Below are 20694 nucleotides of genomic sequence, written 5' to 3'. Positions count from 1 at the left end.
CTAATGCCAAGTTTCTTCAGAGGCTTGTCAGTGAAGATTCAGAGCTGAGGGTTGCTGCTTGGAAGTGAGATCAGCTGTGGGCCTTTGGCACGTTGAATTGGACTTGGGTAATCAGTCGGGGTTGTGGGGGCATTAGGGCAATTCATGTGTAAGGGAGAATGGGACAGTCTGTGCGTAAAGGATGCGTTAATTTGAGTTCATGATGGCAAATTAGGGCTATGAAGTCCTTGTGGGTTCAGCTCTGCAAGTAATTACCCCTTTGTCAAGATCTGCCAATTCTCTCTGAAGGGGGCAGATTGAGGGGGCAGATTGAAGCTACTGCTGTAACTCTTGGTTGAAGTGCTATTTCTTTCATCTAACTGGTAACATTTATTACAAAAAGGAAATCTTTTGGCTAGTTCAGCATTGCCGGGGCCTTGTTCAAAGCATGCCAATGAAGCAGTATCTTCACTGCAACGTGTTAGTGACACGAAACAGTTAGAGAAGTTGGAAAGTTGCAAGTATTCAGCTGTTGCGGAATGAATGCTTCAGTGATTTATGGTGTATCCTTATTGTGGGATACTGTTCAAGTACTGAAAAATAAGGTCTATCCGTACGTAGAGATGTGAAAAGAGGACCATAGTATATTGTGGAAAAAAAAAGCAAGATACAAATTATGTGTATACGAGGACCTATTTTTGTTTAGAAAAAAATCATGTATATGTGCATAGAAGGTGCTTAGTAAAACAGTGTTAGGTAATATTCATTAAACTCTTACTGTGTGCCAGCACTATGCTTAATACTCACATACCTGAATGATCTCATTTAGTTCCCACGACAATGCTGTGAGGTGGGTGATTATCTAACCTGCTTTAGCCATGAGGAAGCAGCGGCCAGAGAGGTGAGGAAGCCTGCCCCTGGGGTTAGAGTAGGTTGGAGGCACTCGGGGCTCCAGCCCTGAAGCCTGCTTCCAGCCCCCGTGCCTTGGGTGCTTCCTGGTAACACTGATCTGCTGGGAGAAGACAAGGTGGCCTCGTGTTTGGAGGGATGTCATTTCAGACTCATATGTGAGATGGGTACTTCCAGATCCTTCCATCACTCTGAACTTGTGTCCAGGCTGCAGAAGCCTCCTGCACGTTTCTGAAGGTGCCAGTTCTCTGAACAGGGCCTCCCCCTTGGTGCCTCTCCACCCCACCGTGCTATTGTTTATCGTGGAGTTCAGAGGGCAGTTAGGCTGCTTTGTTTCCTGACTTCTTGCTGCTCTAGGAACCTTGATGAGTACTTGATACTTGAACTTGATCTTCTCTTAATGCAAATTTAGAACATAGTGGCTATGGTTCTAACTGCTAGGGTTCCCTAGGGCTGCAGTTCACGTTAAACATTAGCTCATATTGCCTCCAGGTTAGAAGCCAGTGTACCCAGAAGAAATTTACAAAGGGACAGCGATGTTGAAATATTTTAAGTGCAAACAGGAGGATTCCTGTGTGCTGACAAGGACAAGGCTACGTCATGTAAAGTCCCTATTTGATTCCTCATTTTTCCATCCCTTCCCAGTGGCCTTTTCTTCTCTGAACTTTCAGCAGTGTTGTGCCTGAGCATTCCAGGTCTCTCTTTGTTAAATGCCTCTGAGTAAACAAGTGTATGTTAAATGTCACTTCAATATAGTTTTAATTCCCTGGAGAGATAGTGCTGCCACTGCTGACCAGATGACAAAACATGAGATTTGGAGCACCAGAAAATACTCATTTACAGGCTCAGACTATCAGTACAGCAGGGATTTGGTCAGCAGAAGTGTTAGCTGGGGCTATTGCATCCTACGTTTTGCTTCCCACAGTTCAGTCTTTGATGCACGAAGTTTTGGTGGATTACTTTTTCTTGCATTCTAGTGGGAACCAGTTTCTCCATCCATTCTCATTCTCTGTGATCTCAATTCCCTGTTGTTCCTGGGGCCTGAGGATGCAGCTAAATCTGAGAGGAGGTGAGACTAAAGTGAGAGATGCTGTCATTTAGAGCATGAATTGGTTAATGATATAATCCTGTCTACTTCTCTTCTTGGTCAAAGCAAAAATAACGGAGGAGTTACGTGAGCAGGATCTTTATCAAGTGTGTAGGACTGAATATGTAGATGTTTACCTGATCATCTGGAAGCTTGGTAAACTGGACTCATAATTTCCTTGGAATAAATCTGTCTCTTAAGAGTCCATTTCCAAAAAACGTTCTTTGTAACGTGTCCAGATACGTTTTTAACGTCTTGCTTGTTAATGTGACTGCCAGCATCTTGGAGAAGTTGACAGTTTAGGTGATTTCTATTCGCAGAAAAATGTGGACTCAAAATCTTTTCCTCTAAAGTGAATCTGTTGTGTAATATCCAAGCTGACTCAGAATACAGGTGCTGCTCTTGCTCTGAGAAGGTAGAAGAAGGGGATGAGCCCAGTCCAGACGAGGTGAGGGGGAGGCGTGGGAGCACCAACAGCCAACGCTGCCTGTGCTGCAATCTTAGCCCAAACCGTCTCTCTGGGAAAGAGTTCTTGCCGCCTGTTATTATTCCTGAGTAGCCACAGTCCCCTCCCCCACCAATGTGGGATGTTAACCTTGGAACAATATGGAGAGTAGCTGCAGAGCTGAAGCAGAGTCCCAGAGGAGCTTCAGTTCTGCAGAGTCTATATAGCCTTCTTTACCATACATTGACCAGATGCTTAGGGCTTGGGAAATCAGAGCTAAGGACTGAAATTCCTCAAGGTAAGAAGACTCCCCTCCCAGGAAATGGACTCCTCCAACTTGCTCACATGATTATTCAGGCACTTTCACTTGTCCATATATAGGAGTCACTCAGGAGCAAGCTCTGACCAGTTGGAGGGAGTGACACATTCATGTTCACTTCCTCCCTTCTCACCCATCCTCACCTTACTTTCGAGTGCTCACAGGCAGTTAGGCAGAAGTGATCCCAGTGGCTCTGCCAAAGGCAAGCCTGTTGGGTTTAAAGAAAGAAAAGTCAGGCAAAGTGACAGCATTAAAATTGTTACCTTGAAGAAGCAGAGTGGAGAAGTGTGAAAAGATGAATGGACCGGTGGATGGCTTGTGTGACCATTCTCTAAATGCAGAAGGAGCCTTCATGTTCACATCAGAGTCTGTAGGAGAGGGACACCCAGGTAAGTAGGTTGTCCTGGACCGATGGCAGCCTGTATTGAGGGAGTCACTTTTACTAGAGGTCTTTTTTTTTTTTGTGAGGAAGACCAGCCCTGAGCTAACACCCATTGCCAATCCTCCTCTTTTTGCTGAGGAAGACTGGCCCTGGGCTAACATCCATGCCCATCTTCCTCCACTTTATATGGTTCGCCGCCAGAGCATGGCTGGACAAGCGGTGCGTCAGTGCATGCCTGGGATCCGAACCTGCTAACCCCGGGCTGCCGAAGTGGAGCGTGCACACTTAACCACTGTGCCACTGGGCCACCCTCAACTAGAGGTCTTAAAAGCAATTTGTGTTAGTTATTATAAGGGATCTCTGGAGGAACAATATGAAGTATTTTTTATTCTATTGATTTGTAGTTTTGTAAAACAGTCACTCAATATGCAAATAATAAACTGTAAGGGAATGAGGCCAAAGGTCCCTGCCGCTGCCCGGCACCAGCCTCTCAGTGTGGTGGGGCTGCGACAGAGAGTGCGCGGTTGGCTAGCTAAACATCTTATATGTACAAAATGCACTGTCAGATATAAACTTTATGTATATATGTTTTTGAGTAAAGCTTTACTCTATTGTCAATGAGCAACTCAAGTCAACAGAGAATGTGCCCTGCAGACCGTGGGTCCCTAAGTCCTACGCGTAAAGCACATGCAGGTTAGAAATGGGTGCAGCGCATCCTAGTAGGCGCTGAGATAGGTCTCTGCTCCTGGAAATCTCAGATACATGATCTCAGAGGAGTGCAGGTGACTTCCTGAAGAGCAAGGAAAGTCAAGCATTGTTTTGGTCCCTGAAAGGTAGGTGGACTTGAGAAATGGGGAAATGAGAGAGGCCTCTGTGGTGACAACGAAGACCGTGATCAGAGCCTCGAGGACAGAGTTCTAGGACAGAGGTTCTCAAACTTCAGGGAGTGTCAGCATCACCCAGCAGGCTTGTTAAAATGCAGAATGCTGGGCCCCACCCCCAGAGTTTCTGATGTAGTAGGTCTTGGGTGAGGCTCAAGAATTTACATTTTTAATAAATTCCCGGGAGATGCTGATGCTGCTGGTGTGCGAACCACACTTTGAAAGCCACTGTTGCAAGGAGAACCCTGGGCGCTAGACATACTGATTTATGTATTTAACTACTTCTTCAAAATTCATTTGGGTATTTGAAGTTTTTGGTAACTTATCACCAAGTCTACCTTGTTTTCCATCTTTCTCATCCTTGTTCTTTCTCAAAGAGATTTAACTTGCAAACCTTGTAACTCAGCTTTAGACATATCAATGCCACTCCTTCCATATGCTTTAGCCAGTGATTCTCAGCTGGGGGCGATTTTGCCCCTTTTCCCCAAGGGCATTTTGTAATGTCTGGAAACATTTTTTGTTGTCACAACTATGTGGGGAGGGAATGTGATACTGGCATTTAGTGGATAGAGGCCAGGCATGCACCTAAACATCCTGAATGCACAAGACCATCCCCTTGCAACGAAGAATTTTCTGGCCCCAAATGTCCATAGTGCCGCTGTTGAGATGCCTTGGATTAAACTGAGTTTTATGTGTGACTTAACTCATTTCAATGTAAATAGCCTCTTTCATTGTGCATAACTTTATAGATAAAGTTTCTAGGTTTACAGTACTTGTAATCAGATCCATTGCTATGTCTGACACATTCTGGACAGCTCCCTGGCTTATGAAGATCATATATGGGTTAGGAGAAGGCCATATATGTAGGATTTGCTCCACCTGCAGGAAGTGGTGCTTTGGCACGTGGTGGCCAGCGGTCCCATCATTCACACAGCAATGTATTCAATGGACAGAGAGTGAAAATTCCAGCCAATCAGGTGGTGGTTGTGTCTATTGATGGCAGACCCTCAGTCTGTCTGATCCCCTTTGACTTTCTTCTAAGGCTTGGTGACTTTCTGCTTGTTGTTCCAGTGCTGAATTCCTCTCCACCAGAGAGATAAAGTTAATGCTGCTTTTTCAACTTCCAAGAAAACCAGCTTTTGGCTATCTTAAGGCTACTAAGTGATATTGATAGAAATTTTGAAAGCCTACAGAAACAGTTCAGAAAGGGCCTCCTTAGGCATTATCTCAGTCTGTGGAGCTATCCTAATACCCTTGCTCCACTCCAGCTTTATTCCTCATATCCTTCATCCCGTTTCCCTGTGTGCACTGGGAACATGTGCCCCACGTCCTTGAAACAAGCAGAGTCCTCCACAGTCAGCGTGTCCTGGGAGTCCTGATGGCTTGGCCCAGAGTGGATATTTGAGCCGCAAAGGCTGTCGTGGGTGGGTGTGCAGAGGCTCTGGACTCAGACAAACGTAGGTTTACAGCCGGGATCTGCCACTGTGGGGAGGACAGATCGGAAAACACAAACATATGTTTAGTAGCCATTTCTGAAGGAAAGATTAGAGAATTCACCTTTAATGGCAGATTAACATTTTTCATTATAGAACCTAATATACGCTTTGAGAGCAGAACTGCTTGATTCTGGGTCTGGATTCTTAATTTAAAAACTTAAAAAATATAAGGGACACAAAGACACTTTCGGAGGTGATGGATGTGTGTATTACCTTGATTGTGGTAATAGTAACAGGAATGTATACATATGTCCAAACTCACCAAATTGTATATATTAATTATATGCAGATTTTTCGTAGACCAATTATATCTCGATAAAGCTGGAAAAAGCTCATTAATCTATTAAGAGCAGACTCTGTGAGTATTTTGAACACCAAACAAGATGTAGTATGTGTCAGTAGATCACTTTTGTTTCTGAATTTGTGGACATTGACAGTTTACAGTTCACATACAAAAGCAAGAGTGAATTTGTCCACGGTGCCATTTGGTGCTCTGCATGCTCAACCATGTACAACATTCAAGGCAAATAGCCGAAGAGTACGATCCAGTGCCAGCTCATGTTGAGCTCTTGCCGTCCCACCATGACTGAGGAGGGAAAATGACTCATAGAACGTCCGGCCTTCAGGTGGCTGAGTGGCCATGGGGAGGATCTGAGAGCTGCTTATGGAAATGTTCTGCAAAACAGCAATGACATGCAGAGGTTCTGTCATAGAGTTCTTACGGGTGGAGTCACGGCGTTGGGCATGGTGCTCCACACACGGTGCCTTGCATCCTGTGGAACCTGTGGTGCAGTGCGTTGTTTGTCCCGTCTGATTTTACATCTTGGCACCTAATCTTACTGACGTTATTAGCTGTTTTAACTTTTATTTCTAGGACTTTTCTAGACATTAGGATTAAAGGAAATTTGTTGAGGAGTGAGAGACTTTTTAGTTAGAAGAGTATGTATGTTTTGTGTGTGTGTGTGCGAATTGCTGTAGACACTTAGAACTGGTGTTGGAATATATTTCTTTTTTTTAGGGAACTCTATGAGTTTATATAATATACATCATCTAAAATTAGACAGAAGTGGGAAGAAATAAAATGGCAAAATTTTCTAATTTCTTATATTTTAAAAAAAGTGTCCCCTTAGGTAGATTTCATATGTAAACTGACAAAATATCTAATTATTTTAACATTTCAGTATGTTATAGCTAATATTTCTGTGATTCTTAATACCTGTTCATTCATGTCCAGATAAGATCTGTGACCAGATCAGTGACGCAGTGCTGGATGCCCACCTCAAGCAGGACCCCAATGCCAAGGTGGCCTGCGGTAAGACATGCCCCCTTCTTTCCTGCTGGAGACCTGAGTGGGCTGAGCTTGAAGCCTTTGCCTGTGTTGAAGCCTGGAGGGCCCAGAGGTGGTTAGGTCTAGCCCTCTCACTTTACTGAGGGGCATCATGGGTGCAGCCGAATCAGGGCCTTGACCGAGGTCACAGGGCAAGTGTGCCCAGCATGGAGACCAGAGCCGCAGTCTCCTCACAGTCGGTATCCTGTCCTGTCTGCTGCGCAGACCAATCCTTCCCTCTCCAGGGCCACCCTAGCCCCTGTCTTGAGCACACAGGGACCATGCCCCTCTGAAGGCATTCACCCTGAGGTGTTTGTAAATAGCTGGAGAGAAGGTTGGCCTGCCTTGGTCCTTTGCTCAGGATCCCACTCCCTAAAACCCATGTGGAGTTAGCAATAAGGGGGTGGGAGAGGCCTCACCTATGTCGACTGCATTCTTTCTGATATCTGCAGACCACCATTGTCTCACTTCAATCCACACAGCAGTCTTCTTATCTTCATCTAGCAGTTGAGAAAACAGACTTAGGCTAAGTAAGTTGTTCAAGACCGCACAAACAGTAAGTGCTGGGTGTGGAAGCTCAGGTGTGACCAATTCTTTCCAAAGCTAGTTCTTCAGGCAGCATTTGCAGATGGTTAGCAACCGTGCTGGGATTTACTCTTTTTATTAGCCTTATTATTTTCTTTCTAAAGTCCGTTCCTTGTAAGCTTCTGTGTGGGTCTCTTTATCAGCACTGTGAGAGGTCTAGGTGTCTGCTGGCACATGGCCACTGACTTTCCTCCTTCCCTTGCAGAGACGGTGTGTAAGACGGGCATGGTGCTACTGTGTGGGGAGATCAGCTCCGTGGCCATGGTGGACTACCAGCAGGTGGTGAGGGACACCATCAAGCACATTGGCTATGACGACTCTGCCAAGGGTGAGGGCAGGGCCCTGCATCTGAAGTACCTGTTGGTCTCTGCTGAGGGAGCCCCACACGCTGAGTCAGATCTGAGGCTCTCGGTCTTCTGGAAGTGCAAATAGCACCAGGAGGAAAAACATTCTTAGACTGGCCTGTGAGGGTCCACAGGTCAAAATCTCTGGCAACAGTATGGCAGCCTACGTGATGGTGCCCAGTTGAACCAGCCCGTGACCATTGGTTGTTGACTTTGGTCTTGTTTAAGGTCCTGCCTTCTTGGATCTTTGGAAGAGAAAGAAGCACTGAGTAAAAGGGGCTGCCCTCTGCTTGGCGCGTGTTATCTGCCAGATGCTGGTGCTGGTCTCTAACTGATTGAGGAGGTCTGCTGTATTTCTGATGCAGATGAGGGAGTCGAGGCTTAGAGATGTCAATGGTGTGTATAAGGTGACACAGTCATTCAGTGGCTGCCCTGTTTGGGACTCCTGTGCTTTCTGCTGAACTATGCTGCTTCCCATTCAGACAAAGAAAAAGAGGACTTGGTCCAGAGCTGGTCCTGATAGCAGGTGAAGGAGATAGGCTGGCCCAGGTGAGCTCCAGGGCCAGGAGTGTGGGAGTGTAACACCCTGGGAAAGGGCACGGGCCCTGGCAGGGCTTGAGGAGGAGCTCCGTGATCAGGCAGGGACGAGAGCTGCAAAGAACTGAGGGCCCTGAAGCAGATTCCACCATCTGAGACCAGGCAGGCCAGCAAGCGGCTCAGCCTGGAGGGGCATCGAAGGACGTGAGGCCAGATGCTGAGGGCTTGTGTACGCTGACATTCCACTTCCTGGTTTTTCCGGGAGACTTGTGGCATCTTTGTGGATCAGGGCAGGCGGGGATGATGCCCCACACCTTTGTAAGTGAGAGAGTGTCTTGCTGCGTGAGGCACAGACACACAGGAGCTCCGGGCAGCCGCCTTCTGACTCACCCAGAGGACTCAGCTGAGCACATGGAAGTTTTGGAGGTATATCAAGAATCACTGGGAAGAGAACAGTGAGTACGTGGTAATTCTCCCAGTCGGCACATGGAGTATTTCTAGAGGAAACCCTCATCCCAGAGCAGCAGCTTCCTGACCCGTTACCATGCAGGGCCTTTACCTGTTCTGCCAGGAGAGTCGGCTTGGTGACGTACGTTTAGACTTTATTCAGGAGCAAGCCTTGTTCTGTGTTAGGCGGCAGGGAAATTTCCTAGGAGATAATGCCCCCTAGAGAGGGAGCCGTGAGAGCCCAGCCCTGCTGTTGGCACATGGTGCCAGACTGTCGGCGTGTCTGCCCCAGATGGCGCCCCACGCAGTGCAAAGGCCGCAGCAGCCGGGCCTCGGGCTCACCGCTCCTCACTGCCCTGTGCTACAATGCTGCTGGGCCCGCTGCCCTTCCCAAGCCCTTAGTCTCCTCAAGTCCGTCTTCCAGGTCACTTGGAGCCCTTGGTTGATTTTCATTGCTGAGAAGATTCATTATTTAGACAGTGAGTGATTAGGTAAAATGAAGAGTGTTTAATGCACAGTTGGTGAGTCCTTGGCAGCTCTCTAAAGGTTGTTCGTTGGTTTGTGCATTCAAAAACATTCACTGGGAACAGGAGGCTGCAAAGGACAGAGGTGATCTGGTGCTCCTGGACTGGGGGCACTGCCTGGCATTAAATGATGTGAGGGGAGGTGCCCGCGGTGAGTCGATGGACAGCGTGCAATGATGAGCTGCAGCGGGTCTGCGGACGTTACCGGAGAGCTTGTCAGATATGGGTGTGTGGGGAAGGGAGGAGCATTCTAGGCAGAGGGTCCTAGTGGAGGTGGGAAAGTCTGCCGTGTTTTAAGGCTAAACCCCAGTTCATGTTGGCTGAAGTTCAGCTGGGAGGTGTGGGGTGAAACTGAGGAGTTTTAGTCTTACTTCCTTTGGCAGTAGGTGCCCACTGAAGCATGTACATCAACGATAGATTTGATCTGGATTTGTTTGTTTTGTAAGCCCATTCTGGCAGCATGGGTAGGGGAATAGATTGGAAAGAGGGTGACAGTGAGCTTGTCACTAATTCGTGACCTGGTGGTGGGAGCCTACGTGTTTTGCTCCTCATTCATGCAGTCCCCGCAGCTGCGTCCAGCAGGGCTGTGAGGACTCACAGGGAGAAGAACAAGCCATCTGTGCACAGCAGTTCCTTCCTGCGGCTCCCTCGGCTGGGCTGCTGCCAGCCAAGACCTCCTGACAGCCCTGCCTGCTGTGCCTGCCTGGGAAGGACCCGCTCCACCTGTGTGTGAGCTGGGAGACAGGCAGATGGGGCCTCGGCCTCAGAGGTGTGGCTCTTCTGTCTTGTTCCAGGCCCTGTGCACATCTCGGGATCCAAGGACTCTGGCCCTGGGCATCTCTCCGGGGAGTTTGTGTGCACTCTTCGTTCAGTCTGTGAATACTTGGCGCAGGCACACACCTGGGCTCCTAGGTGGCGGTGTTGGAAGGGCCCTTGGTTTTCACCCAGTACACTGACTTTGGGAGGTGCCCCTGGGAGATGCTGAGGGGCAGGGCCGTGAGGCACCTGCCAGCTCTTCACTCAGAGCAGCTGTGGCTGTTGTCTGGGTTTTACACTGCAGTTCTGTGTAGGATATGAATTTTTAAGCAAGGTATAATTTAGTATAGAAAAATGCACTGTGGCGGCTTTTCTTTGACTAAAGAGTTCCACATGATGGTATGGGAAGATACATGGCCTTACCCGTTCTGAGCCTTGGCTCTGGGCCCAGACAGATCCCAGCTAGTTAGAACCCACCCAGCCTGAAGCTACGTGCCATGTTAGGAACTGAGCAGTCCACCAGGAAGCTCGCAGCCCTCTGCTGACACGTGTCCCCACTGGGGCCTGCCCTCCTGTCTGCCTAGGCTTTGACTTCAAGACCTGCAATGTGCTGGTGGCTTTGGAGCAGCAGTCCCCGGATATTGCTCAGTGTGTCCATCTAGACAGAAATGAAGAGGACGTTGGTGCTGGAGACCAGGTAGCTGAGCAGTGAGTGTGGGATAGTCTGTCTCGGCCTTGACTCCGACCTGTGTTGAGGAGCTAGGTAGGGAAGTTCATGAGTAATAGGTTAATCCTACGTGGGGTAGACCCCTCATCCTAGCAGGAGCGCCGGGGAGGTACATGCCTGGAGAGGGATGGACACCTCTGCTTCAGGGCAGTGACTCGAGGGCATGGCTGGGTTGTGGAAAGCTGTGGTCACTGACGCCCGATTGGGGCTTGTCTCCCCCTCCCAGAGCGTTAGGGTCAGGGCCCACGTCTTCCCCTCCACAGTGACGGGTGCACATGTGGCACACACGAAGCACCTGATTCACGTTGGAGTGCCATGAAGTTTTAGATTTGAAAGAAGTTGTCCTGATGTCTAGAGCGGTGTTGCTCTCGGGCTCTCTCCTCCCAAAGGGTTTGATGTTCGGCTACGCCACCGATGAGACAGAAGAGTGCATGCCCCTCACCATCATCCTCGCTCACAGACTCAACGCCCGGATGGCGGAGCTCCGGCGCTCTGGGGTCCTCCCCTGGCTGAGGCCGGACTCTAAGACTCAGGTGAGCCTCCTCCTCCACCTCCCGTGGAGCTCTGGACACACACTGGGAGCACCTCCAGATCCTTGCGCTTCTTGTCATTGTGAAGATTGGGTGTTCAGTCTGGGCATTCAGAATTGTTGATTTTGAAAAGAACTATTTATTTGAAATAGATGTTTTCTCCCCCTCACATTTTATTATGAAAAATTTCAAAAATACAGAAAAGTGGAAACAACAGTTCTAGATTTCTTTTGCCTTCTTAGCGTATGTTGACTCTGGTAATGCAATTCCCCAGTTCTGCACAACTTACTTCTTAACTGTGTCAGAGGTTCGGTCACTGCCTGTCCACAGACACAGGTCTCCACCTCCAGCGAGGCCTGAATAGTGTGAACAGGTCCTGTCTGCATCTCTCTGCGGCCATTTCTCTCTGTTTCTCGTAAAAAGGCTTTACCTTTGCTGATTCTGACCCTCTGTCCCCTCTGTGCCCTGACCTCTGCTCCCTCCATGTTGACATCCGTCTCCATTTGAAGGCCAGCAGTGATCAAGTGTCAGCACGCGTGGGGGGCCTCCTCCACCTTTGCTCTCCACGTGCTGCCCTGGTTAACCCCAAGGGCCCCTTTCCCCAGGGCTGTCTCCCCTGGCTCCTCTTCCACACTCCAGCAGCTTCTTCCCCTTCTGCCGTGCTTGTGGATCCAGTTTCCACCTCCGCACACTCAGGGCTTCCACATCTTCCACCTGCAGGTCTCTCTGAATCACCAGCCCCGTTTCTCACTCATCCTAAACAAATGTGCTCTGGGGCACGCTGTGTGCAGCCACACTGTTGCCTCGTCCTCAGCGGGAGGGAGTGCAGCAGAGTGCCAGCTCCTCCCCAGTCCCGCCAGGTGCCCTCCTGTCTCCACTCTGCCTGTGCTCCACGTTTGTCCTGCAGAGCATCCCTTCTGCTCCAGCCGGTTTCCCAGGCTGGGCGGGGATCAGTGCCGTGCCCTCCTGGGGTTCTGCCTGCCCAGAAACGCCAGAAATCCCTCTTGAGCTTCACTTTTAATTTCCTAATATCTGCTCAGAATCTTCTACAACTTTCTGCTTCCTGTGGGGGAAACCCTGCTTGTTATTCTGACATTCAAAGGCTCTTATTTTCCTCCTTCACCTGCCTCTGCCTCCCTTCCCCCGTCTGTGTCAATCCCTGTGATTTCTCTCATGTTCCCCTTGTTTTTTAGCACTTTACACCTGTGCTCCCAGGTGTAAGGAGCACACCCTTACTCGGAATCTTTCTCTGGTTCCTCCTACCCATCCATCAGTGGCCCGCCGAGTTCCCACCTCCTCGTGGTCTCCCTGGCCACCACCAGACGGGGCCTTCTCTTGCCACTGTGCTTGGAATTTGGGGCACATGGTTTTGTAGCTCACATAGTGCTGCTACTGCAGCTGCGCAGAGGTGCCTCCTCCTCACTCTGAGGTAAGGCCACACAGGGCAGAGGTTGCCTACTGGCTGTACCTGGGGCAAGGAAGTGTGCTTGTGGCCTACGGGGTACTCTTCCTTGGGACTTTTCATGTTATCCACATGACCCCCAAGGTGGGAAGTGGAATTGCCAGCATTCCTCAAGTGTTCTTTGAGGTTGTGGAGCATGAGAGCTAAAATATGAAGTTTGTGATGATACCAAAAGAAAGGGGCCTGCAGCTGTTGGCTTCCCTGCCCCGTCCTGTAGATGAGCTATGCTGTGATGAGAAGTAGGGGGAGCGTCACAGAAAAGGAAACCCTAGGACAGGGACGGGGGGAAGTCAGTGGAGTGACCGTGTGTGCGAGTGAGGACTGGAGGCTCCACCTGTCAGACCAGCTGACATGGGAAAGGCCTCCTTCGTCTTGCTCAGTAATAGAAGGTTTCCAAGTCTAGATAGCGGCGGGGATGAGAGGAGTGGTGGGGATAGGCTCTTGCAGGGTTTTCCTTCCTGTGAGGATATACTGAATTCTCTTAAAAATGGGATTTTGGATACCAAAGTCTGCCTCACTACCCTGCCGCAGATGGGCCCTGAGCCAGCTGGCGCTGGAGAGGGCGCGGGTGTGGGTCTGCTGACGAGCTCTCCCTGGGCCCCTCGTGAGGCTGCCTTGCTGTGAGGAGCACTGTAGCAGAAGCAATTTCTAGGCCTTCTTCTCTATGCCCTGTTGGTAAAGGATTTTCATCATCTAAGCAGAGTGTTGGCTGTGAACAGTTTGAATCTTTCCACCTGAACAAATTCTTGCTGCTGATACTGAGAATTGAGTGGCTGTATGGATGGCTATTTTTGTACCTGGTCAGAGTTGTGTTTTCCATGGTGTATCTTTTCCCCACCTCTTGCTGACATGATGAGATAAGAGCGATGCCTGGGGCCCTTTGCTCTGCCACAGTTCTGTGGTTCCACAAGGACACTGCTGGGGGTTTGCAGCAGAGTGGGAACTCTGGGGAGCAGGGGGCAGTGGAGGCGGGCCTCAGCGGCTCCTTAGGATGTGAGCCTTCTCCTGAGGCTGCATGTAGCAGATCTGGTCCTAGAGCTGGCATAGGGCCTCCCCTCCTGGGACCCCTCCGCCCTGACTCCAGCTCCCTCTCACAGGGCCCGTATGCACAGTCCGGCAGTGAAGGGTTGCTCTCAGTTCACAGATGGTGGTGTCCATCCGCCTGTCTCACTAGGATCAGGCATCGTGTGGGTAGGGTTCTTTCTCTTCTTTCTTATGGACCCCACCCTATTGCTCTTCAGACCAGGCAGGACACAGGGCAGGAGTTTGAAGCAAGTCAAGTGTTGATGGACATCTGAAGGGCCTTGGGCAGGCAGAGGTTTTGCTGTAGGCACAGCCCCAGGGAGGTACTTTTTGCTGCCCATTGGTCCTGTTGAGGGCCTGGGGCAGGGAGCAGTGCTGTGCCTGCTGGCCAGTGTCCCTCCCAGGCCAGCTGGCATAGCTGCACTCCTGCAGGCCCCACACCCCATGGCCCCACACCCCATAGCCCCTCTGGGCATTGCTTTTGTGGGTCCACATGCTTTGGGTAGCAGTGGGCCTGTGGTTCTAGCATATTCCTCAGGGTCTTGGGTGACAGCCTTCTGCTGGGCAGAGCCCCAGCTACCAGGCCAGACGACTCCAGGTCAGAGTCCAGCTTTTCTAGCTGTGTGATCTTGATCAAGGTGTCTTTACAACAGGGCTAGTGACAGCTTCTCAGAGCTTTTCGGCTGGTTTCCAGCGTGCAGTTCGTGCTGTCAGTGCCGGTTTCTTTCCCAGCCTCATCCTCCATCCTCACCGTCTCTTCCCTCTCGCTCTGTGAGCCCAGGGCGCCCGGGCTCCTTCAGGACCAGTCAGAGCAGGCTGTGGCCTCGGGCTCTGTTGTGCACTGATATGTCAGGACGGGACAGGTGGCGGTGATTCTGCCTGTGCGCCGTGGGGTGACATGAGCTCCCGGGTCGGGCAGAGTAGGGTTGGGTTCCTTGGCTTTTCACTGACTGGCGTGTGACTTCAGGCAAGTTATTTGGCTTCTTGTAGGCCTGTTGTCTCATTTGTAAAGTGGAGATGATAATGCATCTTGCTTAGATATGAGTTGATAATGCATCGAATGGACCCAGGAGTGACCCTCATGGTGGAAATGAGTATTAGATCTGTGCCTGTGGTCTGACCTGCAAGGCCCCTGAGGCAGCTTCCTTCCCTCTGGTGCTCTCTGCTTTTCCTTTCTTTTGCCAAAACACCCAGAGGCTGGCGATCGAGAGCTCACAGCTCCATCCATCTCAGCCGCCCTGGCCGGAGTCACTCTCACTCGGTCCCCACAGCAGGCGAGTCTGCCAGCCCCGTAGGCTTCCAGAGCTCCTCCCCTGGGGCTGGAGCAGCTGATGTGTGGCCTGTCGACCCCTGTGTTCCTTGGTAGGGGCCTGGGCTGCCCTGGCCCTGGGCTATGGGGGATCAAGAGAGGGCTTTGGCCAGGGGGATATTTGTTGTCACGCAGAACCCTCTGAGATAGAAGGAGAGGAACCTAGTGGGTCACAGAGAGGAAATTCTAGCAAAGCTGAGGCTCCAGGTGGCACTAATCGTGGTCACAGGTGGGAATAGCCTATGCCTCGTTCCCAGTCATCCCATAACTCTGGGCAATTATCCAAATACCAGGATGTGTTAGATTAAATTTCCTGAAGGTCCTTTGAGGATGGAGGGCCCCCTTGGCTCCTGGGAGCCCTGCCTGCCTCCTGGGTATCTGTGCCTGGCAGCGACGTGTCCTCAGCTCGGGACAGGGCCCCATACTGTCTCCACCTGCCCTTCTGACCGACAGGTGACAGTTCAGTACGTACAGGACAACGGCGCCGTCATCCCTGTGCGTGTCCACACCATCGTCATCTCTGTGCAGCATGACGAGGGCATCCTGCTGGAGGACATGCGCAGGGCCCTGAAGGAGCAGGTGATCAGGGCCGTGGTGCCTGCCAAGTACCTGGATGAGGACACCGTTTACCACCTGCAGCCCAGCGGGCGGTTTGTCATCGGAGGTCCCCAGGTGCGCCCTCGTCTCTGAATGAGGCCCTGATTCGTCTTTGTTACCGGGCTTGCTCACCTCCCTGAGCACAAGGACTGCAGGAGGTAGCTTTGTGTGACGCAGCCAGGCCTGGGCCTGGGCAAAAGTGAGCTCACTCTCTGTGGGGCCTGCTGTGTATCCATCAGCACACGAAGGACTGGGGACATGTCCCCAGGATCCTCCACGGAGTGCCGCCTGGCCCTCTCACTCCAGACACCTCACACTTGCCCCAGCTGCTGCTGCTCCTGCGACTGTGCTAACTCTCACTGCAGATGACTGACCTTCCCCCAGCGGGGCTCACCAGACCTCCGCCGCAGGTTACCATCCACTCTGGTGGGCGCCGAGGCGGGGCAGTGTTTTAGGTGAGGACACCAGCTGCCCCCTTCCTCCTCCACCACAGGAATGAGGACATGGAGATGGGCAGAGCACCTCTGAGAGGCTGCCGACCACTGCCTGGGGGCCTCAGCAGTGGGTGTGTTGCCACGAAGCGCAGCCCCCATAACGGGTCCTTTGTCCGCATGTAGTGCAGAAACACGGGGTGAAAGAAAGCTTGTTGTTTTTTCCTACAGGACTTCCCAAAACCTCAACATACTGCTGTGAATTGTGCGTCTCTAAGAGGGGATACAATATGCACTTTCCTCAAATCATTTAACATAGAGCACCCCCCCAACAACTTTATTGATGGGTGGTGCGCAGAGCAGACACCTGAGGAAACGGCACCGTGACGTCTGCCGGACGGCACCAGCTGGGCCACAGCCCATGTGTACTTCTTGCAGCCCAGTTTCCTCCTGCAGTTGGATTTCTCCATTGCGATCAACTCATGACACAGAGGCATGAGGAGTGGCTGCGACCCCAGCGGCCCATCTTTTACACTTTTGATGAGGCTCTGACACGTCATCCAACTTCTGTAGCTGGTCAGGGACTGAACTGTGATTAGAGCCCAGGGTTTCTGGCTGACTCCTAGCCATGGGGCCTTTGGGAAACACCCCCACGCAGCTTCAGGGCACCCTTTACAAGTTGTAGTCCAGCGGCCATCACAGTACTCCAGCTGCCCCTCCTCCAGCCATCTGGGGCTCTGGTTCTCATCTCCTCCCTCTCCCTCTGCAGGGGGATGCTGGCGTCACTGGCCGTAAGATTATCGTGGACACCTATGGCGGCTGGGGAGCGCATGGTGGTGGGGCCTTCTCCGGGAAGGACTACACCAAGGTGGACCGCTCGGCGGCTTACGCTGCCCGCTGGGTGGCCAAGTCCCTGGTGAAAGCTGGGCTCTGCCGGAGAGTGCTCGTGCAGGTGGGTCGGACACTGCCAACTCTGCCCCAAGTAAGGGTGCACCGGCCTGGGGGAAGGGCACACACTTTGCCAAAGGATGTGACTGTGTGTTGTGTTGGGCGCTGTGGCCAGTGACCTGAACAGCTGGGAGAGGGAAAACAAAAGTCTTCAGGGGCGGGGCAGGGACACGACTGCCTGCCATGAAGGTGGCACGGAGTCTAGGCAGACAAGGTGGGGAGCATGTTGGGCAAGAGATGTGTGGTTCCAGCTGCCCCTTCCTGAGGACATCGAGGTTTCTGTGAGGAGGGACCCCTGCACGGAGGCTGCTGTCTCTGACCCTGGTCTCTTCCGGAAGGTTTCCTATGCCATTAGTGTGGCTGAGCCACTGTCTATTTCCATCTTCACCTATGGAACCTCTGAGAAGACAGAGAGGGAGCTGCTGGATGTGGTGAATAACAACTTTGACCTTCGGCCTGGTGTCATTGTCAGGTAAAGTGCCGTCCCACTGCTGTTAGGTGGGACCTTCCTTCCCCCTCACCCAGAGGCCCAGCTCAATTGAAAGGGAATCAGAAAGAAGGATTTCCAGCCTCCCAGAAGGAGAGGGTCTTCAAGCTCTCAGCCCAGCACAGTGCACACCCCAAAGGCAGCGTGTCTGGTTTTTAGGTTAAAGGAGGCTCTCCCAGCAGATACCAACTCCAGTGGGCCATCTTTGAACAGGTTGGGGGACCTTTTATAATTATTATAAAAATAATTATAAGGCGGAATGCCTGAACATTGAGTCGGCCAGCCCGGCCCCTCTGCTCTCGTTTCTCGTGCCATCCCTGCTCTCTCGGGCATGGCTGTGTTGATGTTGGCCCGGGCCTGGTCAGAGGAGTGGAGAGGAGAACGGCACAGCAAGGACCAAGTTCACACCCTGGTTCTGGGCGCGTCTGTGGGATTGGGCTGTCCCTGAACCTCTGAACCTGCTTCCTAAGGCCCGTGACAGTCACCTCGTAAGATGTGGTGTGGCGTAGACAGGAAATATGTGGGAAGTCGCTCTGTGAGTGGTGACACTCCACACAAGACTGTAGTAGCCTGTTAATTACTCCTGTGGTGGAATTCAGAGGAAGAAATGCTGCTGCTTTTCCATGTAAGATGACCCTGTCTTCTGCCGAACGTGCAGGGAGTTGGATCTGAAGAGGCCCATCTACCAGAGGACAGCCTGCTACGGCCATTTCGGAAGGAGCGAGTTCCTGTGGGAAGTTCCCAAGAAGCTTGTGTTTTAGAGCTGGTGGAGCTGGCCCTGGCCTCGCCCCGGAGGCCTCTGGGTGGCCATCATTCCTATTCTCCAGGATCCCGACTCTCAGATCTCCCAGACCCTGGGCCCTGACTGCCACCCAGGGAGTGCCTTACCCCCAGGCCCCTCCCCGGCACAGCTAGGCCCCTCGGATTTAGCTGTATCCTGTCATCATCACGAACGGCAGGAGGCAGGGGTCTTCCTGGTGCTGAGGGTCAGATCTCCTCGTGACGATAGTCATGATGTTCCCCTGCCTCTCCCTTAGACCAAGGCAATGTTCATTTAGTGGAAAAACCACCACTGTCAGGAGTAAATCCCCTCACTCACCTATCCCCACAGCCTGGCTCCTGACCAGCTCCTTCCTCCCCTGGCGTGTGCTAGGTTAGTGCATCTCAGAGACCTCGAGGCTCCGTGTGGGCCTGGGTGTGCCCGGCCTTCCCTTCAGTCTGGCCAGCTCCTGAGCGAGGGCCTCCACACAGGCCCTCCCAGCCTGGGCTTTTGTAGGGATAAGGATGGGCTGATGTCACCTGAGCGTCTACACTGTGCAGGGGCTGAGCTAATCTGATCTCATTTTTTCTTCAGTGCAACACAATGAGGCAACACCTTGTGTTATCCCATTTATAAATGGGAAAACCGAGGCACAGATCATCTAGGGAACTTTCACAAGGTCCCACGGCCTCGTGTGTCAGAGCCTAGACGTGAGTCCAGGAGCTTTGCCTCGGGAGCCCGTGCACCCCTCCCCAGCCCCATCTTGTGCCAGAACAGACCCGAGCAATGATGAAGCAGAGTGAGGTGAGGCTGTGCCCTCTGTTCTGAAGGCCTGAGGTTGCTCGTGGTGAGTCCTGGGCAGTGATCTGCAAAGGACTGTTTCTCGTGCCTCTTTTTTCTCAGAAGACACTTCAGGGTGAGCTGGGTATCCTGGCCCATGGGACTGGGCTGGAGTTTGGAATTAAGAAGCAACCATATAATCCCAGCCCCTGACCTCTCAGGGACATGCAGGGCTTGGATTTATAGACCTCTGTGGTCAGTGGTCCAAATGCAGTCCAGTCCCGTCTGGGCTTCCTGGAGCTGGAGAAGCAGCTTGTTCTAGCACCAGAAGCCAGTCCCTTAAACAAGGGACTGGAGTCTTCAAGTCTTTCTCTCTCTTTGTCCACCTTTGTGCCCCCTGCAGTCTGAGTGCTGTTGGAGTAAGCGAATGAGCCCTCAGACCCCCCTTCCAGAGGTGCCAGTCCTAGGGCCCAAATAACTAAGGTTAAATAGTGACCCAAGTGGCAGGGCTTAACTCCTAGTGGTGGACAAGGTGTCGTGAGGAGATTTCTGCATTTGCCAGGTGGCTTCTGGGGGGCAGGTCTGTGTCTGAGGGGCCTGAGTGGCCTCCTTTTCCATCCATGGCCCGCACACCTGCCCCAGCTGTCCTCAGCTGGGCCTCTGACAGCCGCATCTGTCCCCTCTCCCCGGTTCCCTGGACCACAGGCTCGAGTGGGGGCTCCATGGGCCCCAGGAGAACAGTGGGCACTGGGCTTCTTTCTGGGTACACAGTGCTGGTTCTGGTGGGGACAGGCAGCCCCACCTGGGGAGCAGACAGCCTGTGTCTGGGCTCGAGGCTTTCTCTTTCCATTAGGGGAAAGGCAGCTCTTCAGGGCAGAGAGAGAAGCCGAGTGACCATAACTCAGTGCTCATGGGAAGCTCTGGTCTCTGTGGGGGGCTCCTGGTTACCCAGCAGTCTTAGTTCCTCTCAGGAGAGGGAGGCACAGGTCTGCAGGGGCCTGAGTTCCTCTTACTCAGGCCGTATTTGAAGTGAAAATTCAGAATTTTATACTTTCCCCACCCCCTAAATAAACAAGATGTTTTTTTTGTCAACATTGTTAATATGAAACTAGAGCCTTGATTTGTTAACATTTCTGGCTACGACAGTGAATAAAAACCCAAGGAGCAACTACTCTATGCTGTTCTTGTCTGCAAACCCAGAAACCTCCCCTCCAGGTAGCATTGCCTGGTTCCCCCTCCCCTAGCAAAGCGTGTCCTCTCCGCAGCGTCCCCACCTGGGCCCCATTGCCGTCCACGTGGGGCTCATCCGCCATGGAGTATGGTTTTCTCGTCCGCCAGCGACTGTGCTGAGTCGCTGCATTACTGTGTTCATTCCGCACTGCTCTCCACCAAGGCAGACATTCCTAGGAAACCCATATGACAGGCAGGAACCCCGAGGCCCAAAGAGGGATAGGGACGTGATGGAGGGCACCTGGCTGGCGAGTGCCTGTCTTCAGGTGTCCTCTCTCCATCCCCAGGCATTGCTGCCCTTCGTCCTCACCTGTGTCTCATTCTGCTGCCCTATCCTGCGTGTTGTCGCAGTATGACTGGCCTGAGCTGGGCATGCTGGCAGTGTTGGTCGA

The 20694-nt window shown here is 51.9% G+C and overlaps 1 protein-coding gene across 1 annotated transcript; it reads left to right on the top strand.

Annotated features, from left to right (window-relative positions):
- Window positions 1–2967: 2967 nt before the first annotated feature.
- On the top strand, window positions 2968–20222 carry MAT1A (methionine adenosyltransferase 1A). The gene is made up of 9 exons (XM_058542776.1): window positions 2968–3128; window positions 6733–6810; window positions 7616–7738; window positions 10603–10715; window positions 11135–11278; window positions 15523–15741; window positions 16867–17049; window positions 17384–17517; window positions 18191–20222. The coding sequence occupies exons 1-9, from the start codon at window positions 3035–3037 to the stop codon at window positions 18291–18293; spliced, it is 1191 nt and encodes a 396-aa protein (XP_058398759.1). The 5' UTR covers window positions 2968–3034; the 3' UTR covers window positions 18294–20222.
- The last annotated feature ends 472 nt before the right edge of the window (window positions 20223–20694 follow it).

Source organism: Diceros bicornis, chromosome 6, assembly GCF_020826845.1.
Source record: "Diceros bicornis minor isolate mBicDic1 chromosome 6, mDicBic1.mat.cur, whole genome shotgun sequence".
Classification (NCBI taxonomy): domain Eukaryota; kingdom Metazoa; phylum Chordata; class Mammalia; order Perissodactyla; family Rhinocerotidae; genus Diceros; species Diceros bicornis.
Note: the sequence above shows the minus strand (reverse complement) of the source record. Positions and strands in the feature narration are given on the sequence as shown.

Coding starts and splice junctions, on each gene's coding strand:
- MAT1A (XM_058542776.1), top strand. CDS start 3,035: ATGAATGGACCGGTGGATGGCTTGTGTGACCATTCTCTAAATGCAGAA. Junction 3,129..6,732: donor TGTAGGAGAGGGACACCCAG/GTAAGTAGGTTG, acceptor ATTCATGTCCAG/ATAAGATCTGTGACCAGATC. Junction 11,279..15,522: donor GGCCGGACTCTAAGACTCAG/GTGAGCCTCCTC, acceptor TCTGACCGACAG/GTGACAGTTCAGTACGTACA.